The sequence below is a fragment of the Mus pahari genome, chromosome 7 (assembly GCF_900095145.1).
Source record: "Mus pahari chromosome 7, PAHARI_EIJ_v1.1, whole genome shotgun sequence".
Lineage (NCBI taxonomy): Eukaryota > Metazoa > Chordata > Mammalia > Rodentia > Muridae > Mus > Mus pahari.
Genome location: NC_034596.1, coordinates 67928918 through 67955009, shown reverse-complemented (window position 1 = coordinate 67955009; position 26092 = coordinate 67928918). Strand labels below are relative to the sequence as shown.

The 26092-nt window shown below is 40.1% G+C and overlaps 1 protein-coding gene across 1 annotated transcript in view; it reads right to left on the bottom strand.

Annotated features, from left to right (window-relative positions):
- Lrrc9 (leucine rich repeat containing 9) overlaps positions 1–26092 on the bottom strand; it is a 69383-nt gene that overhangs the window by 31089 nt on the left and 12202 nt on the right. Inside the window, exons 8-19 of the mRNA XM_021201415.1 lie at positions 24644–24799; positions 21097–21278; positions 20196–20327; positions 17715–17891; positions 17261–17375; positions 14146–14278; positions 11002–11124; positions 9956–10059; positions 6392–6604; positions 4076–4195; positions 2837–3028; positions 1301–1426 (exon numbers count right to left, since the gene is read on the bottom strand). Coding sequence (XP_021057074.1) covers positions 1301–1426; positions 2837–3028; positions 4076–4195; positions 6392–6604; positions 9956–10059; positions 11002–11124; positions 14146–14278; positions 17261–17375; positions 17715–17891; positions 20196–20327; positions 21097–21278; positions 24644–24799 — 1773 coding nt within the window. The remainder of the gene's footprint in view (positions 1–1300; positions 1427–2836; positions 3029–4075; positions 4196–6391; positions 6605–9955; positions 10060–11001; positions 11125–14145; positions 14279–17260; positions 17376–17714; positions 17892–20195; positions 20328–21096; positions 21279–24643; positions 24800–26092) is intronic.

The window sequence follows — 26092 nt, the reverse complement described above, 5'->3', positions numbered from 1 at the left end:
AGTTCCAGTCCTGCATCCTTGGGTGATCTACAGCAGTATGGAAATGTAAGCGGAATAAACCCTTTCCTCCCCAACTTGCTTCTTGGTCATGATGTTTGTGCAGGAATAGAAACCCTGACTAAGACATGCTGGGACTTGAACCTGGATCCTGTGGAGGAGCAGTCTGTGCTCTTAACCACTGAGCCATCTATCCAGTTTGCTGCAGTGAAGTTTTAACGCATTGGCCCCAGTGCTTTGTACTGAGTAGCTGCTTCAGTCTGTAAAGGTGGTTACATTGTCTATCAAGCTCTCCCAGAGGTCTGGGCCTCTGCCGGGTCTTTGTTCTGAGATGCTAAGAGTCTTAAAACTTTTAGTCGTCTTTGATTTCTATTGGAGCAAATATCTAAGTCTTCTTCAATACATTAATTATATTTTTATTAACAAAAGTGCACTTCCCTTCATTTTGATTAGACCCCAAACCAACAGTTATGTTGTTTAAGGAACATTCAAGTATCTTAGGATCTGGGGCTGAGGAGAGCTGGGGATAGGGGAACTGGAGGAAGGAGAGGGAGGGGAAGCTGCTGTCATATGTAAGAGAGGAGAATAAAGGAAAAAATGGACAGAAATTGGATTGAGATAGAGCTGAATGTTGAGGATCAAAAGCAGGGTCACACTTGGGAGGCAGAGGCAGGAGGATTTCTGAGTTCGAGGCCAGCCTGGTCTACAAAGTGATTTCCAGGACAGCCAGGGCTACACAGAGAAACCCTGTCTCAAAACAAAACAAAACAAAACAAAAAACAAAAAAACAGGGCCAACCCAAGCTGATACCTTGCTTGTAATAACCTATATCCCCAACACCCAAAGTGCAGGATTCTCTATCTGTATATAATCTGAATTTCTGTCCCTGCAGGCTAACACATTAGCTTTGTTTTTAGCAGGTTACACATAACACTGATACTACATAGTGTACTAAATGCTCTCTCAAAGCTTACCGCATACACAAATACTGTTTATCTCCATGCAGCCTCTAGAAAGGATTCAGTAAGTTCCTGTGATTAGAAAGTAATTCCCTAGAGATATTAGGGGAGGAGCTGGCATTTGGGCCTGTTCCAAGATAATTCATAAAGCCCCCTGCAGTTTATGGGGCTAGGATATGGGAGGCACATTGGTATAGGAAAATTGTCAAATGGTAACATCGGTATATGTTGATTTTTATTAATATGCTAGGAGAGAGTATCAAGCTTAATGAAAGAAAATAAACCAGAAAAGTATCATTTGTATGTCCAGCTAACTCAGGGAATAGTAACCTACTGATGCCGACCTGAGTAATCTTTGTTCCACTAATGAACTTCTGAGCTGCTCTGGTTTCTTCTTCTGAGATGACGAGGCCGTCTAAGTGTGTAAGAGTCTTTAGTCTGCCAATAACACTCAGCCTCAATGTGGCTGGCTTGGGAAAAAATATCAAAAAGTTAATTTTCATCAGACATCACATGTATTCTGGCATGGGGAAGCAACACTTCCTCCTTTTCCACATAATTGAAAACTGTATATCTCTCTTTGAAAACTACTTAGCTTCTAAAACTGAAGACTTAATTTAATTCTTTAGATAATAGTTGGAGTTAAATTATGTAAGGATAAATCTGTTCCATTTTCAGGATGCGAGCCCCTGATGATGGGAACCACGGGGTCGGGGGGGGGGAGGGGACTCGTGCTTGTTGAGTGGACAGTAAGCCAGGGAGCTCCGTGCTGGGGTCAGTGTGGATCTCCTGACTTTGAAGTCCAACTTGATAGGGAGAGAGTGACCATTAGAAAAATCTGCTTTGGCAACAAAACAAACAGAACAGAACAGAACAGAACAATATTGCTTTCCCTAGCTTAAATTCAGTGTTATAAATTTAGTAATATGGCACACTTAATAGAGCTAAACATAATCTTACAAACCTCAGTTATTTATTCTTGAGATGTGGTCTTACTACAGAACCTATGCTGGCCTTGAACTCATGACCCTCCTGCTTCTGCCTTGAGTGCAGTGCTTGACTCTATGCACATTTTAGAAGCAATGAAAGAAGAGACTTAAAATTATAAATTTGGGCTCATTTAAAATACTGGGAGATAGCCTTAAAGGCATAACATGAACAATAATAAAAGTAACATTCAAACTTCCTTCTATACCAGAATATAATTTTATAATTTAGGTTTATGAAGAGACATGATCTCTTTTTTTCAATTTTTATTAGATATTTTCTTCATTTACATTTCAAATGCTATCCCCAAAGTCCTCTATACTCCCCCCACCTGCTCCCCTACCCACCCACTCCCACTTCTTGGCCCTGGAATTCCCCTGTACTGGGGCATATAAAGTTTGCAAGACCAAGGGGCAAGAGACATGATTTCTACATTTTTAAGAGAATAAATAATAGAAATTGCAAAGTAAGCCTATATGTTATTGTCCAGAGTTTAGGGCACATTGTAAAATGCTGTTCCCTTCTTAACAGTGTGTTTCCCTTACCATATCAGATTATTCTTGGCTCCTGTGTGTCATTATAAAAGCATTCTAGCACACTGACATGAAATCTCTGCAAGTTTGCAAATGACAATGACGTCAATCATTCTTAGAGCAGTAATGCATTTAGACTGTCACAGGTTACAAGGTACCATACAAGCATGACAGCACAGCCTTTTCTTTATAGTGACATTTGAGTCACTAGATCACCACTCTAAACCCACTTATCCAGGATTTTGAAGGAAGCACCAGAAACAGGTGTGGTTTGCCTATTTCTGGCTTGGATTGAGCAGCGAGGCAGAGACTGGCTCTGTACTTAGAGCGTCTGCCTTTCTAGTGGTGTCTGCTGCATACCTTCTGCCAGGGGTTGTGCTGAATGTCAAGGGTGAGAAGGCTGGTGGTGTGTTTGCACAGCACATTGATCTCTTCCCCAGTCTTCTTCAGCTGGTTCCAGCTCAAGTCTAAATGCTTCAGTTTCATCAGGCCTCTGAATCCCTCCAGGGTTATCACATGGTTATGGCTGGCATCCAAATACTCAAGGTTGTACTGTGGTACATACAAACAGGCGCGATGCTAACTCAGGATCTGTGTATACCAAGTGCTTTCCCCCACTTCTTTAAATATGTCTCATGTTTTCTTATAACACGCACAGAAAACCTACACATGAATCACACTGCCCTAAGGGTAACACACTGGGTCATGGCAGCAATTCTCAGGTCAGGCTTGGCTCTTGTAAACTTGGGGGAACACAAGGATTGTAGATGAGTTATGCAATTAGATTTTGGCTTTGACAGTGGAGGAGCACTGTCAAACACACACACAAAGCCAATCCTTAAAGACTACAGAGACTATAGCATAGGTTTCCTCATCTCTCTGAACATAAAGCTGCAGGGGCTTGTTTGCACAAGAGGGCAGGCAAACAGAAACTTGCAAGACAACTTGCAACTATCCACAAAAATACATGTCTTTATGCCTAATACCTAGTTATATTGTTGAAATGACTTCAATTACAGATTATATCCTTAGGGACAGAAATTTAATTTTATTCTATAATTTTCTTTTCTTTTTCTTTTTAAGAGATGCACAGTTTTCTAAAGCTAGTAGGCCTCCTGGTATAGGCCCATGATTGCTGCTAGCAATAAAGCGCACCTTTCTTAAAATGACAAAGCCAAGCGGCTATGGTAGTGTGTGCACTTGGCTGAGAGCACAACCAGGGGAGAGTTCAGGGAGAGGACCTGGGGGAGGGGCAGAGGAGGCTGCACAAAGGGCTTTGGCTCTCAGTAGCAAAGTTCCCCTCTTTCTGCATAGGCTGCCTTGTAAGCACACTCTCCTAAGAGTGCCCCAACTCATACATTTGAATTGTTTATTTTAATGCATCTTAATGTTGTTTTATAGTAAAAAATAGATAATAAGGCCTTCTAATTGACACAGTGACCACTGTGTTGTATATTAGTCCCCCAGAATACGTTCATCTCATAGTTGAACATTTCTTTGCTTTGACCAACATTTCCTCTCTATTCCCCAAGGCCCAGGCTGCCATCCTGCTTCTATGCTTTTGACTTGGCTTTTATGTTTCAAAAGAGCAGCTCTTACCAAGTGGTACACATCATCTAAGCAAGTGAACTCGTTGAAGCTAATGTTCAGCTTTCGAAGCCCAGTTAACTTGGAAAGATCTCTCAGTTTACTCAAGCTATTCCCGTGTAGATTCAGATTCTGGAAGCAAAATAAAATGTGAATTGAAAAACAAAATACATTGCTTTTTGTGACACAGTCTAGGTGTTAGTAGCTAACATATTTAGAAAAATTACTAATGCTTCTTAGCCTTTTGGATAAGTTCAAGAGTAGAATAATTAAATCATCTACAATAATGCAAAAATGAGAACATGATTGTTATGAATAACATTCAGAGAATGCTAATACAGTAAGTAAAGATGCTATGTGATGTTGAAAGCTAATAATAGTTTGTAGTAACATTGCTGGGCTTGGTATGTGACTAATATGACTTCCTAATTGGTCTAAATTTGTTAATAATTAGCAAGAAATTCTTATTTAGTGAATAAATACATTGGCTAGGGTGTTTATTGGGGGAGGATCTGCTTCTCTGGTTAGCCAGTGAATAACAGAGGCTCTCACTGTTTGATTTCAGACATTAGGCAGAAAACCACATGGGAAAGAGGTGAAAGTGTGCCCCTTGACGGAGCCATTGGACCAAGGTTGAAAATGTGAGGGTCTTGAAACGGGGGTGGGGGTGGGGAGACTGTCAAAGAGGAAGATGAGTGGGCATCTAAGGTCATGCCTACATCGCATGTCAGCCCAGATGTTTCTGTTCATGTCATCCTCAGACACACAAAACAAACATCATTTCAGTTTTGTATTTAGAAGTGCGCGTGATGCCTACGTGGTTCTCCAACTTCAAAGCTCACTGTTTTGAATGGTATCAAGCGAAAGACAAGACATACCTGTGGGTAGAAGTAAATAATGGCACAAGAAAACAGTACACCTAGCTGACTTCAGTCCTCACAAGTGGCATTGTGGAATGAGTTCAACTATCTACTCTCAACCACAGTCACACACTGCAATCATCTTATTGGTGTGGATGCAACTGAGCTCCTCACAGGGAGAACCAACTAAGTTTCTAATTGTATTCAAAATTGCCTGAAACTGCCATGAAAGGCTAGGTTGTGCACAATATTCCAAAATTCACTGATAGATTGTACAAATGCATCATATTTAAAAGATCTGAAATGGAACTCGTCATCTTCTCCTTAAGTCTGTGGCTTAAGAGATTCATTATTTTGTTGAACATCCCTTTCCTTCTTTCCATATATATTTGGTTCTAGAAATATTTCCCATGCTAGCTGTGCAATCCTTGACCCACACCAGTGCCTTGAACTGACTAACTCCTCTGTGGTCCACTGCAACAGCTCTTACTGGGTCTTCACACTGCCAGCCCGACTGCCGCTAAGTTCTCCTACGAGATACCCAAGTTGAGAAGTAAGATTCTGTTCCTTGGAAATTTGCTACACTTTCTGGAGCAGGCTGCAAAATGCACACTTTTTGGAGTTTCAGAACTGTTACTGCAGAGTACAGAAGTCCTGGTTAGGAAGCTATGACAGTACAGTAGGTCAGAGGTGATGGTAGCAGCACATTTGAACATGATAAGTCTCAAAGTCAGAAATGCAGATAGGTTACTAGTTCACGTAGAGTTGATTTAGTGTAGAGTATCACTTTAATTGGTAACTCACATTCTGCTGATATATCGGTAAAGATCAAGCTGTCATATACTCGTTAATTAATCCTAGAAACTGATTCAAACTTTTTGCTTTTACCTAAATCATTTAAAGAGAGATTACTTATCATTCAGGATAAAATCACTTGCTTACTGGAAAGCCACTTCAAGGAGCTACTGAACTCCCAACACATGGCTAGACTGAATTTAATACATGATATTGGTAGAAAATACACCTCAGAATTCAGACTGCATGTTGAAATATTTCACATATTTGGGTTAAATAAAGTGACAAAGAAGTAATTTAAGAAAATTTAATGTAAGTACTTTAAGAAAACTTAAAACTGCATGTGTGTTTCACACTTGATTGCTACTATAGAGCACTGGCCTGGTCTTCGTACAACAAGAGGACTGGGTACTTTGCAATCAAATTATACCATTCCTTCTCAGCACTCGGGAGGCAGAGGCAGGAGGATTTCTGAGTTCGAGGCCGGCTGGTCTACAAAGTGAGTTCCAGGACAGCCAGAGCTACACAGAGAGAAAGCCTGTCTCGAAAAAAACCAAAAAAAAAAAAAAAAAAAAAATTATACGATTCATTGGGTAATAACTTTAGACTCCACACACTAGATTCAAATTCCAAATTCAGGTTTCCCTTCCAAATTTTTTCTTATAATACTCACCACAATATGGCTGTAAATATTAGTCTTAGCAAGGGAAATTATCGTCTTCTCATCCAAACTAATGAGTTTTGGGCGGGGCTTAATCCTGGGCTCCATCTTCAGAACTTCATCATCAAATTTCAAATCCTGTGAGAATACTAATCCTTCAGAATACTTTTTGCCTTCTTCTAGAATAACGTTGTTTAATGTAGAAAATAAAGAGTGAACTTTGACCTAAAAATATTTCAAATGTTGAAAATTCAGTTGACTATTTGTTACATAAAACCAAATAGGCTGTATAGAAAACAATTGAGTTTTGCAGTTATACAATAATATCTAGAATAATAAAAGTCACTTTAGTAAATATACAAGCATAGATTAAGACTGTGAGCTATGCATGCGTGTGTCCACACTCACCCATGACAATTTCTTAAAACTGGTAAAGAATACATTTAAACTATTTTATGGCATAGAATAGAAACAAGGGTTAAGAAATTACCAGACATAAAGCAGAAGGCTTACATGTGTGACATGTAAGAGTAGAACTGTGACTTTTAGGAAAAACACATGCAGGTGAAACGTTTTAAGAACAGACCCCAAGAAATGTGATGTTCAGAGTAAATAAACAGAAGAGGAGGCTACTCCTGGTAGGTCCTGGGTTCACACGTGATTATTGTAAGAACTTTGAATGTGTGAGTAACTAAGAGCTACATGAGCAAACAGAGCTGACCCTAGAAGAAAAGAAAATAATTAACCAGAGAATATTTTTTAAATCTAGGTGAATACAGAATCTACAACAAGACATTATAGAAAAGAATAGAGTAAATACTATAATGTAAAAGCAAATACTAAAATAAAATATTTAAAAAATATTTTCCTGAGAAAAAAGGAGAAAGTCATTTCTACATCCTTTAGTTATCATTTCAGAGCCACTTCTCCAGAGCGGATTTCAGAAGATTCAACAGAGAACTGAAACAAAGACATTATCAAAAGAACTAAGAGAAGAAAGCTTCCCAGAAGTAAAGACAAAACTAAAGCATCAGAAATGAAGAACTCGTGTAATGGCAAGCAGCAAGCATGACGTCCGGCTGGTGTCAGTAAACTGTTCAGACCGCCCTCCTCTAGGCTGCTCTGTCACGGAAGCTAAATGAACTACTGCTTACTATTTGTCTGAGTTTCTGTGTACTTGCAGGAAGACTCTCAAGAGAACAGTTTAAAAAAAAAGATGCCTAGAATTATATTTAATACAAAGTATTAAAGACCTATGCCTGGTAGAGTATAGACACATATTCAAATGAATGAAATGGGCCATCATGTTTCTACACAAGAAGACAAATGATTCCAAATATTTAAATCAGGGGTAGAGAATAGTTCATTGGGTAAGAGCACTTCTGTATAAGCACAAGAACCTGAGATAAAATCCCTAGCACCCGTGTAAAAAGCTGAGCATGGCTACCTGTGCCAGCAAACCCAGCACTGGGAGGCCGGGCAGGGGTGTCCCAGGAGCTCAAGCTAACCAGCTTAGCCCAGTGGCAAGTGTGTTTCTGGTTCAGTGAGAGATACTGTCTCAGAGCAATAAGATGGACGAGAATAAGACACCCAACGATGTCCTGTGTTGGCCTACACATGTATACACATTCACGTGCATAAACCAAACACACATATCACACACACACACACACACACACACACACACACTGCTAATCCATTCCAAATGAAGCTTCAGATTACATACAATTTCAATCACATCTTAGTAGGAATTTGAAAAACAAAACTGGTAAACTGATTTTAGAGTTTGAGAAAAAATGTTCCAAGAATTTTTTAAAAAGGTGTTCCTACTAGAAACTGATGCGCTGATTATAATTTTTTTTTAGGAATAAAAATGTTCAAGAATTTTAAAAAAAGTTTTTAAAAGATGGAGCAAGAGACTTTATCCTCTTATGTATTAAAACACATTATCAAGGTTGTCTTTAACCAAAACAAAATCGATTCTGAAGTTAAATCAATCAATGGAGCAGAACAAGGATATATTTATACATAGATTTTTTTAAATGTTAATTTAATGAGTAAGATAGTACTTCAAAACAAATGATTAGGTAGCATCCATTCATATTAAAGAAAACAAATGAATTAATCTTCAATTCACATAATGTAAACTAATTTCTACATATACTTAAAAAGTCAAAAGTTTTAACTAATTAGCTAAATAAGCACTGAGAAAAAAACCCAAAATATTTATTATAAGACTTTTGAAAAAAGATATAAAATTCAGAGTCCACACTGGGAAAGACTGAGAGAGCCAAAGTCAATAAATCACACATTAAATGGCAACTTTTGTTACGATTAAAATGAAAAGACAACAGAAAATTTGCACTGAATAGTAAAGTACTAATATTCATAATATATAATTTTAAAAATCAGCATGAAAATAACCATCTTGTAGAGGTTACCCATGGGGGCTGGAGAGGTGGCTCAGTGGTTAAGAGCACTGTCTGCTCTTCCAAAGGTCCTGAGTTCAGTTCCCAGCAACCACATGATGACTAACAACCATCTAATGGGATCTGATGCCCTCTTCTGGTGTGTGTTTCTGAAGACAGCTACAGTGTACTCATAGAAAATGAATAAATAAGTTTTCTTTTTAAAAGAAGTTACCCCTGAATACAACAGGTGATTTGTAATGCTGAGAAGACTTTTAGGGATAATTGGAATATTCTGCTTTTTTTTTTTTTTTTTTTTTTGCTTAAGAGAATAGAAAAGGTTTGATAGTATACCATACTAGCAAGGATGCAAACAAAACGAAACAAAACAAAACAAAACAAACTAACTAACAACAAAACCCCCATGTCACTCTGCTGGAAACGTGCAAAATGGCCAAAGTTCTGTGAAGGGTAAGGGGCAGAGCTGAAACTTAACTGTGTGCATCTGTGGACACACAGGTGTTCTCTGTAGCTCTCTCTTGCATAGGAGCATCTACAGCCACATAAAAAACACATGATAATAACGTTCACTCAAACAAGATTTCAATAGTTAAAACTACATACAAGGTATAAGTGCTATCAGCACAGGAGAACCTAAATTAGTTTTTCTGAATAGTATACAGCCTCAGAAAGAAAAAATTATACATGTATGTGCAATGAAATGAGATATGTTCACAATGTATTATGAAAAGCAACACAGAGCTCCTAGCTAAGACTGTGTGTGTGTCAATAGAAAATGATTGAAAGCAAACCCTCACAACTGTTAGGGTGTGCATTGGTAACAGGAAGGGGCGGGAGGCTAAGGGGGAGGTTGCTTCCTAGGCTTATTCTATAGGCATCCATAGGTGTCAGATATTTCCCAGTGAGACTACAGCTATAGAAGAAACCCATAATGTGCTCACGTAATAAAAACATTCAGATGTCATGATGACAAGGTTTGAAAATTCAGTCCTTCACAGAACAGCCATTGTGTGTGCACACACATGCACACAAAGGATTGATAGGCATTCATAATACAAAGTCTGCTTAACAATCCTGGATTTCAAATTATTCTACTCCAGGATAAGGAATTCATATTTTTAAATATTGTAAAAAAAAAAAAGCATACCACAGTAGTATACTCAAATTCAACGATGTATTCTGGCAAAACGAGGTCATGGTCGAAGACAAACCATTTGTACTGCCGATAGCCACAATCGCAAGTTCTTTGTCCTATGATAGAATCTAGAGTTAAAAAGCAAAGTCTGGCAAGACAAACACTCAAAATACAGTAAACGTTTAAACTCCAGCATAGATGAAGAAGTAACAACACATCCTTACCAACAATTTCCCACAATTACAAAATTGAGGATGTTATAAAGTCCTCCATTACAAAGCGGGATTGATGTTTAGCTTATCCTTTTCCACTTAAATCTTCATTTTACCAAGGACTAAATGGGTGTGGAATTTTGATAACTCAGCCCTCTTAAGATCTTTATTAGAGGTTTATTTTTAATCCTTTGGAAACTAATTGTTTGCACACACTCACACATGAAACCCCTATCCCCATGACTTCTGCAACCACTGATTCAAAAACTGCAGGGCAGAAGTGTTTGGATTTAGAAAAGTGTTTGTCGTGAGCTGTACATTTGTCAGTATTCCTGGAACAATAAGTGTAGCCACGGTTTGCAGCATTGCATTTATACTGTGTTAGGTATTATGGAGACGGTGTCATGTACCCAGGAAGGCTGTGTAGATGGCATGCAGACACCATACCATCTGACGTAAAGGTCTTAAGAATTCAAGAAGTTTTTTTTATCTATACGTTTGTGTGTGTCCCACTCCCACTGTGTATGTGTGTGTGTGTGTGTGTGTGTGTGTATGTACTCTAGAACTAATTGCCCAGATACTGAGAGTTGAATGTGCAGGTGAGTATACACACACATACACACATACCTACCACAAATAATTAAATTATTGAAATAAATTTCAACATATTATTAATATGAATAACAGAAAAGTATTAATATCCAGAAGTAGGTCTTCATAGAGAAGTTTGTAGGCCTTGTTAGGTTCAGATTAGACCATGTTGTAAGTTATAGACTGCTGTATTCAGCAGGACTGTTTTGTACTGAGAGGGATGAAATAGCACGACTTTCTTTTTGGCAAACATACTTAGCACGTGTCTCTGAGGAACAAACACCGAGTTAACCATGGGATAGTTGGCTTTATTGATGGGCTCCTGGTCACGAGCCTGAATACTCTGGCCAAGAAAAACCTTCGCAATGAGGATGGTGCCTAAATATGAAAAGATATAATTTTAATAAATATGACCTTAACAAATTTCCAATGCAACGTTTATTAATCTTAATGCTCTGTAATGGCAGAGACCATGGTTATCTTGACACTGGACAGTGTACAGCATGCAACTTGATTCAAAGTAGGAGTTAGGACATATCTGTTAAATTAATAAACTGGTCTTAACAAGGACATCGTGATTATAGTGAACACACTTTAAGTGCTGGGCTCACACTTATAAATCCTAGTGCTTAAGAGTCAGAAGCAGGATCCTTACATGTTTTAGCCCAAGTTTACATACTGAATTGTACATCACTGGGCTATAAAATGGAAAAAGAAACATAAACAAATAAAACTGTAAAGAAACTAGAAAAGAACACAATAATTTAGAAATGCCTCTGCTGTGTGTGTGTCTGGTTTTTCTCTCTCTCTCTGTGTCTGGTCTCTGTGTGTCTGTGTGTGTGTTTGTGTCTCTGTGTGTGAGTGTGTGTGACTCTGTGTGTCTCTCTGTATGTGTCTCTGTGTGTATGTACTCTCTCTCTCTCTGTGTGTCTGGTCTCTGTGTGGCTGTGTGTGAGTGTGTGTGACTCTGTTTGTCTCTGTGTGTATCTCTGTGTGTGTGTACTCTCTCTCTCTGTGTCTGGTCTCTGTGTGTGTGTGTGAGACTCTGTGTGTCTCTGTGTGTGTGTGTCTGTGTGTATATACTCTCTCTTTCTCTCTCTCTCTCTCTCTGTGTGTGTGTGTCTGGTCTGTGTGTGTGTGTGTGTGTGTGTGTGCGTGTGTGTGTGAGACTCTGTGTGTCTCTGTGTGTGTGTGTCTGTACTCTCTCTCTCTCTCTCTCTCTCTCTCTCTGTGTGTGCGTGTGTGTCTCTGTGTGTGAGTGGTGTGAGTGTGTGTGGCTCTGTGTGTCTCTCTGTATGTGTCTCTGTGTGTATGTACTCTCTCTCTCTCTGTGTCTGGTCTCTGTGTGTCTGTGTGTGTGTGTGTGTCTGTATGTGAGTGTGTGTGACTCTGTGTGTCTCTCTGTATGTGTCTCTGTGTGTATGTACTCTCTCTCTCTGTGTGTCTGGTCTCTGTGTGTCTGTGTGTGTGTGTGTCTGTATGTGAGTGTGTGTGACTCTGTGTCTCTCGGTATGTGTCTCTGTGTGTATGTACTCTCTGTGTGTATGTACTCTCTGTGTGTGTGTGTGTGTGTCTGTGTGTGTGTATGTGTCTCTGTGTGTATGTACTCTCTCTCTCTCTCTGTGTGTGTCTGTGTGTGTGTCTGTGTCTCTGTGTGTATGTACTCTCTCTTATTATGTAGGTCCCAGGAATTGAACTCAGGTACCTGCTGAGATATCTTCTGTTTCTTCCACCTGAGATCTAACAGGCACTAAATATAAATCTATAGAACAGAAGGACAGACAGTTCTTCTCTCACAGATTCTTGAGGTCTTTGCAATCTCCTGAGTACTAAAGATGCGTGTATGTGTGCATGCACACACACACACACACACACACACACATGTGGGTTTATGCACATGAAAGCATTGCCTGTGTAGTTTAAAAGAGTTTATTGGATCCCCTGAAACTGGAGTTACAAGGTGGTTAACTCCAGTGTGGGTGCTGGAACTGACTCTGGTCCTCTGCAAGAGCAGCCAGCGCTCTTACACACTTAGCCATCTCTCCAGGCCTGATTATTTTCACTCTATGAAAGATATAAAATGTGAGTTAGGCTAGCCTATTTTAGAAATGCATTTTAGAAGGATTAAGTAGGTGGTAAATATGAGGTTTTTCTAATAACTGGGATGGAAAAGAATGATCTGAAAAGTATCAGGGTTTTTTTTTTTTTTTTTTCAAGTAAAGAGGCCTTGATTTAGCAACCAGATTGTGTTTCTGATATTTCACTATAAGAAGCCATGCACAGTTGACAGCTTGCTGTGAACCATCCCAGCAGAACTGTGGTCTGGATCTTGGCATGCTATTCTCAAAGAACCAGTAAGTGTTTGAGTGCTGCTAGCTGGAGGCACCAGGCCTGCCAGGCAGGCACTCTGCCACCATGCTGCACCTCCTACCGCACACAGCAGGTGTTCCTGGCTGAGGACAAACCAAAGTTCTGCCTGCTGCCTGATGTTCAGTTAGTTTGGTGACAGAGATAATAGAACAAGCGCCCTTAATCCCTAGCCTGATTGGCTGTTCTCTTTATTGTATGCATTGATACTTCATTCATAGTTATACTTACTATAGTAACTATAACTTTGTATTTAATTTTGTGATCATTGATATTTGTAGGCACTGTGTAGAGGAAACTGGTTTATGCAAAACCAGACAGTGCCTAAGACACAATAAGCATTTAATTAGCACATTGTTAATTAGTACATTCTGAAGAATGAAGAGCAGGAGGGGAGGCAAGAGAAGGCCCAGGGGCTGGCCCTTTCTCCCAGCTTGTAAGCGCTTCCACGGTGTTTTACAGGTTGGTTTTTGTATTTAACACTGCCATCTATTTAGGTTGCAAGAATGGTATTTACTAACTGAATAAATTACCACACAGTTTGCCTTCTACAGAACAATGTCTAATCCACATGCTTTCCCACTCCTGCCAGGTTTTCTCATCACCTTAGACTGTGGTGACTCAGAATAAATACAGCCAAACTTCCTGACTGTTCTATTGATTATTTCACATACAAGCCAATTCTTTTCTCTTTCTCATGATGCTAATGTGTGTAAAGAAATACACGAGTGTACTTCTGAGTTTATTCTTATGATGCAACATAAAGACAGAAGCAGACTCTGAAATGCATGTGCAAGTTGGGTGAAATATCGGAACAATGTAGGTTCTCTTCTTCCTAGGGTTGGTAGACAATAAATACAGAGTCCAGCTGACAGTGCAGCTGAACCGACAGCGGTGTGCCACTCGATTGGTGAGTATGCCACACAACAATTCGGACAGTGTCTCTTGGATTGATAAAACCAATAAGGAAAAACGATCCAGAAGAGATGGAGGAGCTGTGGGCCTCACAGCTTCAGAAGGACTGTCTGTTACCGTGTCTGTAGAGCTCACTCTCTGATGGGCCTTTCTTCTCCTCCTTGTACTTCTGCTGGAGGAACTCTATTCGGGGACACTCACACATACTGAGGCTGTTCACAAGAGTGACGGCTTCCTTTTTGAGAGAGGGCTGCAAAGGAGAAAAAAAACATTTTAGGGCTTTTTGTTTTCCATGTAAAATAGACAGCATTTCTACTTAGATCCAGAGAGCTTATTATTTTATGTTTCTGTGTTGGCCAAAGTAATCTGCAAAGAGATAATCTCCAGGTGCAGCTTCATTATGCAAAGTTATTTAAATATTCAAAAGCCACATGCAAATGGGTCTGTACAAAAGTGATAAGGAACAAAGTTTGCTGCGCAGGGAAAATCAGCCAAAGTCATAACCAACATCAGCACCGTGTGGTGCCGGGTCCGTGTGGTGCTGGGTTCAACAGCTTTCAACAAGGACTGGGTGGTGGGTGGTGGATGGGAAACTCTTGCTGTCTCCAAAGGAAGGCCCTGTTGGGGTGAGGTGTCACGTCAGAAGAAGAGCCCACTCATTTCGGGTGTATGCTATGCAGTCAACATTATTTTCCAGAAACAAAACATTTCCAGTTGTGCACAGACATCTTAGTTTTGTTGTGACTAACTTCACTTCTCCCAGACTGCATCAGTATTATACAAAGAGCAGACAGAATCACTGTTCCGTGTAAGGAGCCTAGAGCTGTGAGAGATTATGAGAAGTCCCAAGGATGGGAGGAGAGATGGGGAATTCCACAATCTGAGCTCAGATCTTTTTGTCCTTGTCACAGCCTCAGAGTTTTAAATTGATCACTAGTTTTCGATTAACAGTCATATTATTTAGAATTATGTCTTTTCTGAAACTCAATTAGGAAAGTATTTCCTAATCGAAGCCCAAAGTTACCCAAAGAAGTTCTTTTTTTTAAAAAAAAAGGAAAACTGGTTCCTGTGACTACGAAGTCCACACTTCAGCAAATGACCTTTCCACTCTGCAGGGGTCATGCCTGCTTGCTTGGTCACAGTCTCTGTGCACCGCACTTGGGGGACAGAGGGAGGTCAGAACCATGAACAATAACTAAAACCATAAGACATCTCAAGCTGCATCAAACAAGATATCCTTCTTAACTGAAATGAGCAGAAGGTGAAAATGGGACGGTGCCACCTTCTCAGGCTCTAAGATCGGAGGGAATCCAAATGTAAGGGAAAACTATTTTAAGATGAGAAAATAGGCTGAGGCACAGACATAGGGGTTATGGCCACTGTCTACTCAGTCACCTCATTTTTGTTGAGAACCTAGTCTGTAAATATAGTCTTTGCCCTTAAGCACAGTAGAGAAAGGTTTACAAACGACTGCAAACACAAGAGTTTTGTAATAATGATTCTCAAGTGCTTGCTACTTGCTGAAGCCAATGCTTAACACTTTGGAAGATTAGCCAGTGCTGTCCACCCTTGCTCTTAAACCCGCAGCATAGGGAGAGTTCAAGAATAAGACGCCCCCTTCAATTCTTCACAGAGATAGAAAGGGAAATTCTCAGATTCATTTGGAACAACAACAACAACAAACAAAAACAAAAACCCAGGATAGTAAAAACTACTCTCAACAACAAGAGAACTTCTGGGAGAATCACCATCCCTGACCTCAAGCTCTACTATGGAGCAAAAGTGATAAAAACTACATGGCATTGGCACAGCGACAGGCAGGTAGATCAGTAGAATAGAACTGAAGACCCAGAATTAAACCCATACACCTATGGTCACCTGATCTTTGACAAAGAAGTTAAAACCATCCAGTGGAAAAAAGAGCATAGTCAACAAATGGGGCTGGCTCAAGTGGCAGTCAGCAGGTAGAAGAATGCAAATTGATCCATTCTCATGTCCTTGTACAAAGCTCAAGTCCAAGTGGGTCAAGGACCTCCACAATCAACCAGATACACTGAATCTAATAGAAGACAAAGTGGGAAAGAGCCTTGACTATGTCGACACGGGAAGATTTCCTGAACAGAACACCAATGGCTTATGTTCTAAGATCAACTTTAGACAAATGGGACCTCGTAAAATTGAAAAGCTTCTGTAAGGCAAAGGACACTGTCATCAGGACACAACGGCAAGCCACAGACTGGGAAAAGATCTTTACCAATCCTACATCCGATAGAGGGCTAATATCCAATATATACAAAGAACTCAAGAAGTTAGACTCTGAGAACCAAATAACCCTATTAAAAATGGGGTACAGAGCTAAACAAAGAATTCTCAACTGAGGAAACTCGAATGGCCGAGAAGCACCTAAATAAATGTTCAATATCCTTAGTCATCTGGGAAATGCAAATCAAAACAACCTTGAGAATCCACTTCAAACCAGTCAAAATGGCAAAGATCAAAAACTCAGGTGACAGCAGATGCTGGCGAGGATGTGAAGAAACAGGGACACTCCTCCACTGTTGGTGGGAAGTGGAAGTGGAAGGTTCAGGAGTTCAAAGTCATCATCAATACACAAAGCAAGCAGGACAAGGTGAAGTGGTCCATTGGAGTAGAGCAGCATCAGGTTCAAACACAGCAGTGTTCTCATTTATGTGGGTCACCGTGTAACTCGGCCTGGGAAGCAGTACTCTCCAGCACTGAGCTACATCAGAAGGCTGCAGGAAAGTGGGCTAGATGTGTTGGAGCTCAGGGTCCCAGCAAGGACACAGAATTAGCGGTAAGGTGAGGACAGAGAAGTAGAGAGGAAAGAAATGGTGGCGGAAAACGGAAATAGGAAGCTGGACAGCAGCTAGGAAGCACAGCCGAAGCGTGGGATGGGGTGCTTTCAACACGTACTTTACAGGAGTGCTGGACGGTCATGTTGAGTTTGGAGCCAATTAAAGAAGGAAATTTCAAAGTCACCAATAAAAGACTCCAAGAAGAATCAAGTCAAGGCAGGCAGACAGAGCTGTGGAGGACTGCCTGTGCTGTCCTTTTCACGCCTAAGACTGTCAGTCTGCCACCAAGCTTCCTGGGAACCAGGAGCAGAAGTATGGTAAACATTGATGCAGGGACGGGGAGACGTGCTGGACCAGTGGCAGCGTGAGTATTCTGAATATTCCCCATGAGTATTCTGGGTGAGAGCGTGAGCTACCTTGCTTGTGTCGCAGTCTTTGAATCCCCTTTCAAGTATTTGTAGCAGATGCTTTTTCTTTACTGTCACTTCAGGATCAAAGACATAGAAAAGGCACTCCAGCATCTTTCGGTAGCTCCTTAGGAAGAACAGAAGCAGAAAGAGGGTGAGAGTTAATGTCACAAAAGCTTAACCATTAATAAGTTAACTGTACACCATGGTGAGAGTTTCCTGTTTCCAGTGTCATTAAGACCTCCAGGGCCCCTACCCCACTCTCAGAAAGAGGCTCACTGTAGACAAATCATGAAGTCATCTCGGCCATGGGAGATGCAGGACCAGGAAACATTTACTAGCAGGGTGCATCTTCTATATGGTGAACTTTTAAAACAGGAATATTCATATTCTCTCTCCCCCCTCTCAAAATGAAACGAAGGCAGGCTTTTTTACAGTTACTTGTTACAGAACTGATTCTTACTCTGAATCTTGTATGTCTTCAAGATCCAAGCACTTTTGGAATTTCTCTTCAAACCTCAGCCTCAGAATACGGTTGTTGACTTTAATGACCCGCTTCACTTTCACCCCTGTGATGCCGTATGCTCTGAAGTCCCAGGTGCAGAAACGTGACAGGATTAGTTCATAGCAGGAGTTAAACCTATGTGGGGAGTCAGGACACAAACAAAAAGCAGAACAATGGACTGCCTTCAACATGCTGAAGAGTATGAAGCACATGAAATAAACCTTGAAGATCCTAGTTTGTGATATTTTTTGCTAAACATACTTCATCAGATCACAGTAGCTGTATTTTTGTTCCACTGGGCATATTTGATCAACAGAAGATGCTAAAATTTGAAACACAATAAAATGTTCTTTTATTATTTATTATCTAGTTCTTCTACCTAAAACCAATGTTGACTGAATAGTCCTTCCTTCTTAAGAATATTTGATTAGCTTCAGTGTGACCAAAGATTCCTGGCCACCTTCCTTCAGGCTATGACTTCATCTTTTCTTTTCTTTCCGTTTTTTCCTGGTTCCTTGAAATGATTTCTTTTTAAGTTTTCATTTATTTTAGGTTTTTTTTTTTTTTTTTTTATCGTGTTAAGGACTGAACAAAGGACCTTCTGCCATCAGGAAAGTCCTTTGTCACTGAGCTATCCCCAGTCTCCAAGAGACTTGGAAAGCTTGCTTTTCGCCAGGAACCAGAATTATAGCTCTCTTATTTCCACAGTCCTTAGGTGATTTTATCTAGCATGTACATACGTATGTATGTAGGTAGGTAGGTATGTATGTATCCATGCATGAATGTATGTATATATGCATGTATATATTCATACACAAATAATCATTTCTACCCAAATGTAGATGTTGAATATCCACTGTTTTCTAAAACACTCGAGTAAATATGTAAAGGGACTTTCAAAGCTAATTACTTAGCACCTGGCCCTAACCTGTAGTTAAAAATGGCAGGAGTGGCTGTCTCCATTCCTCTTCACCCTCTAGCACGCCTGTAGCACATCTCAAATACATGCTGAATCAGACCCTGGGCCATCATCAGCACTGGCCCTGTCCTCTTTGGGATTCTCATTGTCTCTGACTCTATCCCAAGAACTCCCTAAGTTAGGACACATAGTGAGAAGGGTGGTGTCCACCCTCTCTCTCCTAAGGCTTATATTCCAAAGGGGATAGATATTCAATAATATGTAAAGCCATAAATATAACAAATGCTAAAGAATAAAGACTTAGCAGAGAAGCCTTGGGTAAGGAGTGCAGAGGGCACCTTCTTGAAGCCTCCGAGATCTCCCAGGAAGAAAAGTGATCTGAGAACCAGAGGAGGATGTGGCAGCTTTGAGAAACTCTAGATCAAGGACTGGTCCGCTCTCTGCTGCCCTCATCTGGCTGTTCTAATAAACTTACAATCTTGTCTTAAAATCGCACAGACTGGAGACAAGACCGGAAGAGACCATTTAACAAGGAAGCAAATGATTCTTTAGGAGATACATTTACCCTGTGACCATTTATGTAACATAGGTGTGAGGGCTACAACCACAGAGGGAAGCTTCCTGATCAGTGCAGGAGGTGACTAATAGCCCAAATGACCTCTATGTCATATGAATGACTCAGATCTTGGCCGCTCCTTCCCTAGTCTAATATATGCAGTCTCTCTTCAGAACCCACTTTCTTGCAAGAAATGACATGCACTTTGACGTAGGTTGATGTAATTGTGCCTCCTTGTGGATCTGAGATTATATTACACCAGGAAACAGTAACAAGCGGTTCTGTTTAAAGATGCTTACAGTAAAGCACCTGGTGTCAGACTCTAGGACTTAGAACAGGCCTGGCTAACAAAGTCGGACTGAACTGGGTTTCATTCTCATCTTGTCCAGATCGTTTCCCACTGGCTGTGATACAGGGAAGCCGGCATCCTGAAGTCTGGCTTTGTGCCCCTTCCCCCACCACCCAATGGCCTTGTTGCCACTGACGACTTAGCTCCCACACGGCTTCCCCTTTGACTGCAGGCCTGCAGGATGGCCAGGAGGCGTCCACGGTGGCAACCTGCTATGGCCAGCTGTGCGGTCACTTTCTGTTCTGTTCTGGTTTTCAGCCAGTGTTCAGAATCCAGGGCTATCTGCCCAGCAACTGTATAAAAACATCGCGAGGACAGCAGTGGGACATGAACTTCTTTCTTAAAATATTTACGAACTCCCCATATACTTTTTCTGCTGACTGGCTAAGAAAAGGAATGGGTGTTGAGTGACCCCGTTGAGGTGTACAGGGCGTGGCTCATGACGATAAAGCAATGAGACAAAGGTACAGGTGGAAAACACATGACTGCAAACTTTCAACAGATGAATATTTTGATAAAAACTATTTTGAAAATGGGACACTTTGCAAGTTGATCACCTGGCTCGGGATGGAAAATACAACTACTTTTGGAGCCCTACTCAAAGCTCAGATTTACCAGTCGTCAGCCTGGGTGCCTTCTTCAAAATGGATGTTGCCCACGGTCTCCAGTTCAGTTAGCAGAAACGGGGTCAGTAAGCCGTGACTCCTCTTCTTCTGTTTTACTTCAGTCCGATAAATCGCTTCAATCCTACCAGAGACAAAACACACGTGCAGGGGTTCATCGGATGTGAGACTCACAGCATGGCACACAGCTGTTCGGTCACATGCCGTAGGACATGCACAAAGCATGCATTTGAGAATCAGTTACCTCTGGCTTTCAGTGGTGGAGTAACGTGAGTGTTAGCAGTTAGACCCAGAACAAGATATTCTGTTTCTGGCAGTGAAAAGCTCTGATTTTGTTATCCTCGTGCAGAGTATGAAAAGCTGAGACTTTTCTGGATCTAAAAGCATGGATGCCAAACCCTAGACAGGTTGCTTTGTCTTCTTACACCCAAGTATTCTCAGCACACACCAGTACTACTAGTGGGAGGGTCACCTGGCATGGAGTGAGCCCCCACCTCCAAATGTTACAATCCTGTTGTTAAGATCATTACAAGGGCCTAGTAACCCATTTACCCAGTGTGAACAAGCAAGGACTGTAGTGTGCCTTGCTAGTCTTATCTACGTGTTGCGTTTCTGAACTAAGGAGCACTCAATTGCTTTTAGTTTACTGACAGAAACTGAGATGTGACGCCATGCTGAGCGGAGGAAGCCCACTGTGCTTAATTGAAAATGGCTTCAGCCAGAGCCTAGCTTTGAGTGGGTGAGGGGCCCTAGGAACCCGGTGTGCCAACACAGTTCATGTTCTGCTTTCTCCCATTTATCAAAGGAATTGAACTCAACTCTCGGCCTCCAACGTGGTTATTTTATTTGATCCTGTTATCAATCTGAATGACCAGATAATTCTGCAAACATACTCATGTAGTTTCTTGTTCCAGAATGTGACTCTGTCGTCCAGAGCGTTCAGCTTGGTCAGTATCTTCTGCTGCAGAATTGATTCCTGTGTGGCAACCTCACTATTCCGGGGTTTCTCGGCCTCCGGCCCTGTATCACCCTGCCCTTTGCCAGAGATCTTGAGTTCAGCCAGTTCCCGTTCTAACTGTGGAAATCAATGTACCAGAGAGCAAATTAAAAATAAAACACAATTAAGGCAAAGCCTCAGATATTCATTTCAGTCGGTTTAAATGGTCAAAGTAGACATCCAGGTAGCTCAAGCTTTATAAAAGCCAAATAGGCGGCTTTGACCTTGGTGCAAATTCAGCTAGTGTCTAGTGAACGAGCGACAGGTTAGAAAGAGCGAGCACGGCCGTCTCTTCCCAGAAAACAAGCACATTGAAGACACAGGCCATGAAATGTTGAGTGAAATTACCATCAATGCTGGTCTGCATGTGAATAAAACATTATACTTCAGATAATGTAATTTTTAGCATAATAGCTATTTTTAAAAACTATGCATGGAGAGAGAAAACCACAGAAAACACATAAAGTGTTTTCCTTTTGCTTCAGTATCTGACCAGCTCAAAAACTATACACTGCATCAGATTTTAATATTTTGGGGTTTGCTGTCTATATTAGACTTTTGGCATTAATTGATATTTAAAATATTGCTTTAAATATTATTTATCTTGATTACTTAGCCTTTGGGTTACTCCTTTAAAGTTTTAGACCAGGGCAAATCTCTTGTAGGATTAAAAGATAAACTATAATGCACAACATTTATAAAAAGAAATTTACTAGTCAGTGGCATTTCTTTACTTATATAGCTATAACTGGTTGCTATAACCAAATTACATATTTAAACAATGCGTGCAGTTTATATGATATATATTCCTTTACTTGCTTGCTGGTAATATGATTGAAATTTGAAGTGCACCCAAATTTGAAACTTTGGACATATTTTAGATATTCAGAAAAGGGACATTCAGAGTTCATGTAAGGGGTTGGGGATTTAGCTCAGTGGTAAAGCGCTTGCCTAGCAAGAGCAAGCCCTGGGTTTGGTCCTCAGCTCTGGAAAAAACCAAAAAAACCAAACCAAACCAAACCAAACCAAGACAGCATTCATGTAAATATTCCAAAATGTGAAAGACTCTAAACTCTGAAATCCATTTGGTTGTAAAGCATTCTAGGTAAGAGATTCTCAACCTATATACTTGAAAATGACATATTATAAAATGGATTTTGACATTTTGGTCTTTCTGTGATTTTTTTTTAATCAAATAATTTAAATTCAATTAACATTGTACCTCAAGAATCTCATTCTGATTATAAACCAAAAATATGCTCATTTGTAGAAAGGGCCATTAAATATATTTCAAACTTCAATTCCATAAAAATTTTATTTTATTTTTTTATTCTTTTAAATGTATGGATATGTGGTATGTATAATGAATGGAAGTCCATATGAAGGCCAAGAAAGGCACTGGATTTCCTGAAGCCAGAGTTCCAAGTGGTTGTGGGTCACAAGGTATGGGTGCTGAGAGCCGGCTTGAGTCCTCTTCAAGAGGCTGACTCATGTGCCCAGCTCTCCGACTTTACTTCTTAGCGACAACATAGTTAAGTAGCCTACTGCAAAACCATCAGCTTGTTTTCTCGGTAAAGATTTAGGTAGCATCTAATCTGTCAATGGAGTGGTGATAAATAGCCGTAGAATAAAGTACACTAGTACACTCGCTGAGCTGATGGCTAGGAGCTCTCTGAAGCTGTGTAACCACGGCTCACTCTCATGAGCAAGGCAGAATGGATTATGGTCATCTGCGACACCTAATGCCGTTGTGTGCTGTGCTTTGATAGGTTTACAGTAAAGGTGGTTTCACACTGCACTTGGAAATTCATAAAGGCCTGCTTATTCGTCACTGTAATGTATTCATCTGTAAGGTGATGATTTATATGCTTCCTCCCGTTTTCCTGTTTGCACATCTCATTTTAACCTTATCTTCCTCATGGACGCACTATACTAAAGACAGAATCTATTTTTGGGCATGCATCCTGTTTCTTGAGGATATTTTAATGTCTTTAGACATTTTTTCCCTTAATGTGTATGTGGAGGGCATGTGCTTGTGTGTGTGTGAGCACGTGGAGATCAGAAGCCAAACACAGGTGTCATCCCTCAGGCACTGTCCACATCACTTTAAAGCTAGGCTATCTCAGTAGCCTGGAGTCTGCTAAGTAGCCTCCGCTGGCTGGCCAGTGAACACCAAGGCTCACTGGTCTTGACTTCCCTAGCTCTAAGATGAGCAGCACACATTACCAAGGCTACCCTTCTATTTGGACTCGGGACTGAAACCAGGTCCTCATGCTGTGCGGGAAGCGCTTTACCCACTGAGCCATCTTACCAGCCCGTGTGCTTTCCTTTTATGAATAACAACAACTTTTAGCACAAAAGCACCTTGCTTTTTTGTTTTGTTTTTGTTTTGAACTTACATCTTTTTTCTTTGCAATGTCTAGTATTTGGCAGGTTGAGACCAGCTAAATCAACCCATCTACATAATTATCACTTGACATTCTATCATTTAATTTTTATCCTCACTTGCACTAAATTGCAAACTAAGCACCCAGCTTCCCCACTCCTATATACCTTGATGGCTTTCTAACACCATTTGTTAAATCCATTGTTTCTTCATGTTTTTGAGAAGTTACAGAAAATTTTACACTTACAAGGTTCTGTTTTCAAGTAAATGATTCTTTTCAAGATCTACTTTTAATAAAAGGAATCTAATTATTCTGCATAAAGAGCACACACTCTACTAAAATAGAGTTTGGTTTGAAGTTCCCCATTGTATACCTGTATGTGTGTATACCTGTGTGTGTATATATGTGAGTGTGTGTATGAGTACATATGTGCTTATGTATGTGTGTATGAGAGACAGAGTATGTGAGTGTGTATGTATATATGTATGTATGTGTGAGTGTGTTGGAGTGTGTGTATGTGTGAGTGTGTGTGTGTTTGAGTGTGTGTGCATGTGTGTATGTATGTGTGTGTAGATGTGTTAGTGTGTATGTGACTGTGTGAGTTTATATGTATGTGTGAGTGTGTTTGAGTGTATGTGCACGCACATACTGTCACAGCTATATGCAAGCCACAGGACATGTGTGGAGGACAATCTCAGTGTTGGCCCTCACAGTCTGTCTTGTCTGCGACAGAGCCTCTGTTCTATGCTGCTCAAGTCCTGTCTCTGCTTCCCAGTCTGACTTTCAGAACACTGTGACCACAGACACAGGCTACCAAGCCTGCTTTACATGGGCATTGGAGATTGGAGCAGAGGTCTCACACCCATATCTTAATATATATATATCTGGAACTAAAGTATTTTTACAGTAAACCTGACTCAAGTCTCAGTATTAATCACATGCACACATGCATGCCACAGGGTGGGAGTGAACGGGCAGTGGAGTTAAGTATTTACTAGTTTGACAGATAATTTTCCTACACTGTGGCCACGGAAATTCTACATGATTAAATCTTACCGTTTTCTTTGCAAAGTTGAATAATTTTATCCGTTCTTCAGGTAGCTTCTGTAACTTGCATTTTCTGTCATTTAGTTTTTCGAGTTCTTCATTCAGATGTCTCTGAACAGTTTTTATTCGCATGTTATAATACATTATTTTTTTCATTGCTGTGGACTGAAGGAAAAGGGTTAGATTAAAAACAAATTACAGGTAGCTGTGTTGACTAGTTTTATGTCAACTTGACCCAAGCTAGAGTCATTTTGGAAGAGAGTACTTCAATTTAGAAAATATTCAGCCAGATCAGCTGCTGGAGTGTTTTCTGTGTGGATGATGGAAAAGGGAGAGCCCAGCTCACTGTGGGCTGTGGTCCTGGGTGCTATAAGAAAGCAGGATGAGCAAGCCACGGGGAGCAAGCCAGCAAGCAGCACTCCTCCATGGCCTCTGCATCAACTCCTGCCTCCAGGCTCCTGCCCTGACTTTTCTGTTTTCTCAAGGAGTAAACAGCAATAAACTCTTTCCTCCCTAAGAGTTTTGGATCACAGCAATATAACTATAACTAAGGCATAGTTACCAGTGGTACTGTATAAACATAACACGTTCTTTATACATTTGGAAGTTTGCTAGCTCCATCAGAAATGCTGGTGCTGACAGCAGACACAATGGTGCCCACAGGATTTTGTATTTAATTTATGGTATGACATAACATCCCAAAGAGCATCTTTATTTTTAATATGTGAGTATGTGGCATATAAATGTCTATTTCCAAGATTCCAATAAAGAAATTACAGATAAAATTTAACTTATAAAACAGTATACTTAGCTAAAAAGACGTAAGACTGGAACAAATATGAAACCACATTATTCTTACATTATTAATTTAGGGAAAACATTCAAAAGAGTTAAAAGTAAATGCCAAATTGAGTATAATTCGCTTTTTAAAAGCCTGACAAAAAAACTTGTCCTCTCCCCCAATCTGTGAAACAATGCTGTAAGTGAACTCCTTTTAGACTGATGATATCATTAAATTATCATTCTAATGCAATTATCTCCAACCTTAAACCTAATACTATTCAGTTATTAACCCACAAATAATAACAAATTGATTAAGTAGTCCATTATGGATTATACAAGTTAAATGATGCCTGAGAATTAGATTAGTCAAAAAAAAGAACCAGCCAGCCAGTCTACCCAAAAGGATTAATTTTGGTTCAATGAGAGATTCCCTTCTGAAAAGCAAGATGAACATCAGAGCAAAATACCTGACATCCATCCATATATATATATATATATATATATATATATATATATATATATATATAGTGTGTGTGTGTGTGTGAAAGGAAGAAAAAAGAAAAACATTGGAAAATGATGTTTTTGTTATTTTGAATACTTGGGGTAAGTGGAAAATCCAATACACTGAGAGGTAAAAGGATTTCAAATGAATTCTTTTTTTTTTTTTTTTTTTTT